An 8,157-nucleotide genomic window follows, 5' to 3' on the forward strand; every position below is an offset into this window, starting at 1 on the left:
GTGAATGTTGAAATGAGTGATTCTTGTAAAATGGGAAGTGGTCACAAATAATGGTTTTGGATTTGGGATTTGGACTTATAATGATAAAACCTAGCCCGATTTACTTCAAGTTAGCCAACAAAGAATCAAGGACACGCTAAGGATAATATGCATTTTACTTTAGAAACCAACGACTACGCTTCTCACTTGACTTATGTCTAAGCAAGTTCAAAGTCCTAAGACATTCCCTAATATGTCTATTATGAGAGATATCTTAGTTTTAGGATGGAAATAGTCGCAACCTCGGGTTAAGGTCCTATGTCTAGGCTACTTAAGCGGAACCCTTATGTCTAAGGCGCTCCTCTCCTCGGTTTAACCACTCAACAATGCAAATAAGCAACCTTTTCAGTATTGACTTGTTAAGACTTACAGTGGCCTTCTCTAAATCCTAACTTTTTGGGAAAACATGTTGAGCAATGAATGGAAAGCAAAAACACTACTTCTTAGCAACCCTTTTTAGACATAAAAGGCTAACTATCCATAACCGGGCTAGAGACGGGAATTTAGAAAGACATATTGAAGAAAATACAGCAAGTAAAATGGTTGAATGTGGAATGCATGTGTGAAAAACAAAAGTTAACTAACGGAGAGTTTTTATCGGGATTGAGAGCTTCGCCCTTCTCTTTCAAGCAAGGGGGAGTGTCACGTGCTCTTTCCTCCAAAAACACAACTCTCTTAACTAAAAATAAAGTAAGGCAAAGGGAAGATAAGCAAAGTGCTAGATTTTTATATATTTGAATAAGTAGAAAATAACTAAGTACGAATGGAAACAAAACAAAGCTCAATAAAGGAATGTAAAGTACTCGGGATTAAAAACCAAAAGCAACTAATGAAAGCAACTCAAAAGTACTTAGAAAGCAACAAAGAAACACTAAAAATGATCAAGAGAAGGAAGCAAGGCTTGATGATTTTGGTGGAGAAGTTGCTGGAATTTATAGCTGTGCAGAATTGGTTAGGTAGGTCCTAAAACGATGGTGAATCACCCATTTCCAACTCTTTTGACTGACCAAATCGTGCTCAAACTGATAGTGGAACACTTCTTCTACACGTATGCATCGGTTGGAACCACCAAAACGCATTGGAAGACGCGTTTCATTAAGGGCAAAGTTGGTAGAAAACCAGTTTTTCTGCAGGCTTCCCAGGCGCCTGGCGCCTCCCATGTAAGTTTTTTCGTCTTTTTGCTTCTTTTGATTAATTTGCACTCCCAAATGGTCCTAAAATGTCATAAATACAATATAAGCCAACCACAAACCATAATATATGAATTTTGCATGAATTGGAACTCAAACGACCGAGAAAAATCCGAAACAAAGCTGAAACATAGTAAAAACAACATCTAAAACCTTCTTTTTACGCATGTAAACAAGCGTAATCAATCTGCTTTTCAGGTCGGCCAGTTTTGGTCCGGAGGAGCTCTTGCCCATCGATGACTTTATTCGCTTTTTGCAAAACTTCGACGAAGGTGGCTGGAGCCTCATCTCCAAGCTTCACAGTGAGGGTCTCATCGGCCAGGCCGGTGAGGAAGTAAGACATGGCTGAATCATCGGAGTAGTGTGCGACCTTCAGCTGCTCCTCCTGAAATATTGTGACGTACTCTCTAAGTGTTTCACCCTCCTTCTGTCTGATGGTGGCGAGCTGAGTTGCTGTCTTTCTGTCATAGTGCAGGGAAGAGAATTGACTGGTAAACTCTTTCCTCAACTGGGAGTAGGTTGAGATCGACCTGGCCGGCAGTCTTCGATACCACAGGCGCGCGCTGCCGATGAGCGCGATCTAGAAGGCGCGGCAGTTGATTGCATCTGTTGCCGCCTGAAAATCCATGAGGCCTTCGAAGACCTCAACATAATCTTTTGGGTCCTTAGACCCATCATAAGGTTTCATGGTGGGAGTTTTGAACTTCGGAGGGATTGGAGCCTCCAAGATGTCCGAGGTGAATGGCGATTCTCCCAGGTCGCCATCATCGAACGGGCTTTCTTTTTTCTCGCACCTAGCCTTCAAGGCTTCAACCTGAGCATCAAACTTGCTCTTAAGCTGGTCGAACTCCTCCCTTGTGATCACTCCCTCGGGAGTTATTGGGTTGTAAGAAGATTCGGCCTGCTGGTTGGAATTCTTGTGCGAGCAGGACGGAGATCGTCCCTTTCGGAGGGACGAGCTTCTCTTTCCGTTGAGATGCTCGCGGAGATCACCTCTCTGATGGGTGTACTCTTCATCTTCATCTCCTCCAGGGCGCTCTTCATCGACTGGATTGAGGTGAAGACATATTTGCTTGCGCACCTCGTCGCGTGCCGCCCGGTCTTCAGATCGAGACCCAGCACCTGCAGCTTGCACCATATTGTTGTACATCTCTTCCATAGTGCGCATTTGAGTGCACATTGCCTCAAATTCTCTCTGAAGTGCATCGAAATTCTCCCTAGTAGGAGCTTGGGCTGGTCCTTGAGTGGTTCTTCTCGAGGCACCACCTCGACCGCGATTGGCCTTAGACGGTTTTGGATGTGCCGGTGGCAGGACAGGCATGGTGATGCGTGCCGACTTGCGAAGAGGTTCGATCCCAAGGCCTTCATGAATCTGGCCCTCTTCCACTTCCGCCCCGACCTCTCTCTGGTGACCATCGTTGGCAGCCCAGAGCTCTTCGGTCTGCTGTGTTGGTTGAGTTTGCTGGCTGAATCATTTTTGTTCACGCTTTTTAGATTGGGATGACTTAGATTGTCCTTCCCCACAGACGGCGTGTAACGCCCCAGGAATTTCACCATTTCCAAACAAGGACCGTTAGTAAAACTACCTATAATTTTTACATTAACCAGAGAATTATCTTCACAACAATATCAAGCAATAAAGCTACCACGCTTCTCCTGCGCTACTCTAATTTTCAACACTCACGAGAGCTTGAACAATTAGGACAACAACACTAAAGATTTAAGAGAAGCTCACATCCTATACAGATAAATCATTTAATGCCGACTTCACATTAAACAAACCCTTCAAGGAAACCTTTACCAACTATAAACCATCCACTAAAGGAATATTAACATCTCGAATAGTAATGAAGTAAAAACTAAGTCAAGTACGTTCAACTTAAACAAATGTATTCATAAATATCCTAAGTAGGTTACATTCCCGTAATTAAAGAAGCTAACAAAATTAATGCTCTAAAAAGAATGGTGAATCGGAAACCTTATATCATCCTTTAGACAATAAAACTAAACAAAACCAACCACTAACAACTCAACTACAAGATTAAGTAGTCACACTACCCTAACTAAAAGAAATTGATTGCACGCGGCATAACTAATGGTCTTTCCGATCAAGCCTCCTCCTCGCCATCACCATCCCAATTTAGCAAAGCAGGGGAAAAAGGAGGGGATGAGTACCACCATAGTACTCAGTAAGCAGCCCTTATCCGAAGGGTCACGCACAAACAGCATACTTATCAAGGAAACCACGTGTAATGCTTATTAAAGAATCAACATATCATGCTTATCACAACTCTCAAGCCTTGAATAAATAGAAACATATCACAAGAAGCAGTTTATGCAAATGTTTAACTATACATGTACCGTGCATGTCAAACTCATCATGCTCAACCAAATCATGAAACATTCATAGTCATGCTTTTCATCACATTATGCAATCAAACATAGACAAATTCTATAAAATTCGGGACAACCACAACCCGGAACACATTAACTACCAACCTCTAGTCTCCCTAACATCTCAAGTACCTCTACGCTTATCACAGCTATCCTAGCCTTCTGCAGTTAAGTCCTTCGAGTAGAGTCGGCCCCTGACCATTTATACCCAAAGCCCCGACACTGCTGCATCGGCCCTTGACCATTTATACCCGAGGCCCCGATGACTTCACCATCTATTGGCCCTTGACCATTTATACCCAAGGCCCCAATAGTGTTCCTTTCAAAAGACTCCTCGCATCGACCCTCGACCATTTATACCCGAGGCCTCGACACTCATCCTTATCCAATATTGGTGTATCGACCCTAGACCGTTTTTACCCGAGGCCTCGATACCCAATTAGTGACGTATCAGCCCCCGACCATTTATACCCGAGGCCCTGACACTCACCCATTCACTTTCTCCAAGAATCCAACTCTCACCAGAGTCTTATTATATACTTTCTTAAGCCACTACCCCTACATGTTCCAACTCACAAATACAATTCAACATGCTTCCACAACATAGACAACTTTTTAATAATGAGATAACAACCCAATCATGCTTAATATCCAACATCATTATTTAACAAGCATTACTAAGTATAATAACTCACAAAACCTGCCGAACAATTCATGCATATCCAGACAACAAACATTACCACAGCAATACTCAACAGTTTAGCAAAGCAGAAATCTCACCATTTTCATCGACAAATATCCAACACTACTCCAAGTATTTCGACTAACACAACGAGAATTATTTAGCACAATGATGTAACAAAATTAGCATTAAACGCAACAAAATCAGCACATTAGAGACCATTTAGCATACATTAAGGCACGCACACGCCCCTTGTCTACTTACTTTGTTATGTCTCAAAACTCTCACAAGAGTCCTACTTGCTACTACGCCATGCCTCATGCATCACCAATCTCATAGCAGTCCAATATGCGATACACCAAAATGATCATATGTAAAAACCAATCAATTTAAAATTGTCCAGCATGATCCAACAGCTCCAACAGGCATCGTTCACAGAAAGGCACAACCAACAACTTAACCAAAATATAATTGATAAGTACCCAGCATACAACAAACACAACCGATTTCTCATAAATATTCAATATGCTTTCAAAACAATAGATTATAGTACCGGTATACAAATTTCAACATGAAAACCAATTAGAACACAACAACAATTCAATCATAGTCATCCAAGATTACCTGGCTACAATTGATTCACACAACCACATAATTTTCCCAAGATATATCAACAGTTTTATCAACAATGACGTTTACTAAATGATAACAACGACAAGCAACATGCAAGTATCACACATGGGCACACGAGCAAACAACCATATCATATCAGCACACAACAACCAATCCCTCCAGTAAGAAACTACTTACCACAAAGTCCCAAACCACTACTAAGCACGTCGAAGGGTTCCTAAATCCAAAAGCAAACCAAACTTGATTAGAGTTCATGCTAGAAACACTTAGTTTGCATCGAAACTAAGTTTAGGTGATCTATTACCTATTATCTCAACTTAAAACCTCTTGGTTAGGAGTGGGTCGATGACGAGGATGTTCGAGCTCCAAAATTCGACTTCGAATGGCCTTAGGCTTGCTGATCCGATGTGAAACAGTTATGGGTAATGCTGATTTGGGTCCAATTAGAGGTGGGTCAACGCCGAACTCATGCCAAAAAGAGTGGGTATCATGAATCCAGCTTCGATTACGTGTGGGTAACAGTCTAACATCGCCGGAAGGGAGCAAACGCCACAGATCGGAGCTGTCCGCCGCAGATCTGGTCGTGGAGGGAGGATCGACGTCGTGGTTCGTCGGAGATCTCGAGTGTCACCGCTGCCAAGACAACAGAAACGTGAAGACACCGCCGCTGTAACCGTTCGCGGTGATGCGCCGCCATTGGCTACTTCAAATCGACGCCGGAGTTGCTGTCTGCTCGAGCCGCCGATGAGGGAAAAAGCACCACTGGCTAAGCTCGCCGCCGGGAGAAGCGTTGTTGACGGCGGTGCTGCACGGGTCGCCGGCGGTGAGGGATGTCTGGGGGTGGGGCGGCTGCAATGGTGAAAAGGAAGAAGAAGAAATCGGGGGGGGGGGGGGCTAGCGGCTGCAATAAGAAAGGGGGAAAAAGGGGAAGAAAGAGATGGCTAGGGTTTGACTTGTTTTCCTTTTGATTTCCTTTGTTTTTAAACTAAAAGCCGAATTCCCAAATTAATAGAAGGCCCATGGGTTTGAAGAAACTAAAATTCTATTTTCAAACAATATAAACTCAATGACCTTCAACTAAAACAAAAGTAAAACAAATAAATCTAAGGCCCGAAGCGAAAATCCTAAAGAAAACACTCCAGTAAATGAAATCCAAGAGGAAAAATTAAATTTGCAAAAGTTTAATTAAGTTTTAATTAAAATCTCTTTTCAAAATTTTAGAACTTAATTATCTAAATCAAACGAAAATAAACTTGATTGGAAATTATCCAAAATTAAAACTCCAAAATAAGAAGTTCCAATAATTTCACTTAACGAGAAAAAAGAAGAAATCCAAAGGCACAATTTTAAATCATAAAATAAACGAGTCAGAGAATGCGGGGCGTTACACGGCGCCAAATGTTTATGCAAAGAATTGCACAACGCTGTTAACCGAACCAAGCTCGAACCCGGTCCCCAGCTTGACCTGAACTCAAGAGTGAACATGCATAGGAGGGCAAACTCTCCGACGCTCAAGTCAGTTCTGATCGGACTCAATATTAAGTTCGAGGTGAGATTCCATACCTGAGCGGGAAATGAGGCCCTCTATTTATAGGTGGCGGGTCCGACAGTACTCACGAACGGCGGTTACCTTTGTCCTTTTCATGTCGAAGCTGTCGGTTTGAGCAGCTCGAACCCGTCGAGGTCGGACCAGGGCTTTTTATACTTAGCCTTGTCGATGGGCGAACCCAGTCTCCTCGACAGGTTCGAGGTGGACCTGGGATACTTTATTCCTTGAACACCAATGAGCGTCTGACTGGGCGTTTATGCTGAACGCACGCGCTAAGCGTGGTAACAATTATATAGATGCAAGCGCACACCTGTCAGAGTAATATAAAATGGATGGAGTATCCAAGTATCGATCCTCAAGGACTTCTAAACAATTTCCAAACTCTAAAGTTTTAAAGAATAGTGAATGTTGGAATGAGTGATTCTTGTAAAATGGGAAGTGGTCACAAATAATGGTTTTGGATTTGGGATTTGGACTTAGAATGATAAAACCTAGCCCAAATTACTTCAAGTTAGCCATCAAAGAATCAAGGACATGCTAAGGATAATATGCATTTTACTTTAGAAACTAACGACTACGCTTCTCACTTTACTTATTTCTAAGCAAGTTCAAAGTCCTAAGACATTCCCTAATATGTCTATTATGAGATATATCTTAGTTTTAGGATGGAAATAGTCGCAACCTCGGGTTAAGGTCCTATGTCTAGGCTACTTAAGCGGAACCCTTATGTCTAAGGCGCTCCTCTCCTTAGTTTAACCACTCAACAATGCAAATAAGCAACCTTTTCAGTATTGACTTGTTAAGACTTACAGTGGCCTTCTCTAAATCCTAACTTTTTGGGAAAACATGTTGAGCAATGAATGGAAAGCAAAAACACTACTTCTTAGCAACCCTTTTTAGACATAAAAGGCTAACTATCCATAACCGGGCTAGAGACGGGAATTTAGAAAGACATATTGAAGAAAATACAGCAAGTAAAATGGTTGAATGTGGAATGCATGTGTGAAAAACAAAAGTTAACTAACGGAGAGTTTTTATCGGGATTGAGAGCTTCGCCCTTCTCTTTCAAGCAAGGTAGAGTGTCACGTGCTCTTTCCTCCAAAAACACAACTCTCTTAACTAAAAATAAAGTAAAGGCAAAGGGAAGACAAGCAAAGTGCTAGATTTTTATATATTTGAATAAGTAGAAAATAACTAAGTACAAATGGAAACAAAACAAAGCTCAATAAAGGAATGTAAAGTGCTCGGGATTTAAAAACCAAAAGTAACTAATGAAAGCAACTCAAAAGTACTTAGAAAGCAACAAAGAAACACTAAAAATGATCAAGAGAAGGAAGCAAGGCTTGATGATTTTGGTGGAGAAGTTGCTAGAATTTATAGCTGTGCAGAATTGGTTAGGTAGGTCCTAAAACGATGGTGAATCACCCATTTCCAACTCTTTTGACTGACCAAATCGTGCTCAAACTGATAGTGGAACACTTCTTCTACACGTATGCATCGGTTGGAACCACCAAAACGCATTGGAAGACGCGTTTCATTAAGGGCAAAGTTGGAAGAAAACCAGTTTTTCTGCAGGCACGCAGGCGCCTGGCGCCTCCCATGATGGTTTTTCCGTCTTTTTGCTTCTTTTGATTAATTTGCACTCCCAAATGGTCCTAAAATGTCATAAA

The 8,157-nt window shown here is 41.9% G+C and overlaps 1 protein-coding gene across 1 annotated transcript; it reads right to left on the reverse strand.

Annotated features, from left to right (window-relative positions):
• Positions 1–827: 827 nt before the first annotated feature.
• LOC148210799 (uncharacterized) lies at positions 828–5,809 on the reverse strand. The gene is made up of 2 exons (XM_088124949.1): positions 5,243–5,809; positions 828–5,155 (listed from the first exon to the last, which is right to left on the reverse strand). The coding sequence occupies exon 2, from the start codon at positions 2,548–2,550 to the stop codon at positions 1,810–1,812; it is 741 nt and encodes a 246-aa protein (XP_087981075.1). The 5' UTR covers positions 2,551–5,155; positions 5,243–5,809; the 3' UTR covers positions 828–1,809.
• Between the last annotated feature and the right edge of the window lie 2,348 nt (positions 5,810–8,157).

Source organism: Momordica charantia (genome assembly GCF_013281855.1).
Source record: "Momordica charantia cultivar OHB3-1 chromosome 6 unlocalized genomic scaffold, Mcharantia_2.0 BLBB01000006.1, whole genome shotgun sequence".
Lineage (NCBI taxonomy): Eukaryota > Viridiplantae > Streptophyta > Magnoliopsida > Cucurbitales > Cucurbitaceae > Momordica > Momordica charantia.

Coding starts and splice junctions, on each gene's coding strand:
- LOC148210799 (XM_088124949.1), bottom strand. CDS start 2,550: ATGCCTGTCCTGCCACCGGCACATCCAAAACCGTCTAAGGCCAATCGC.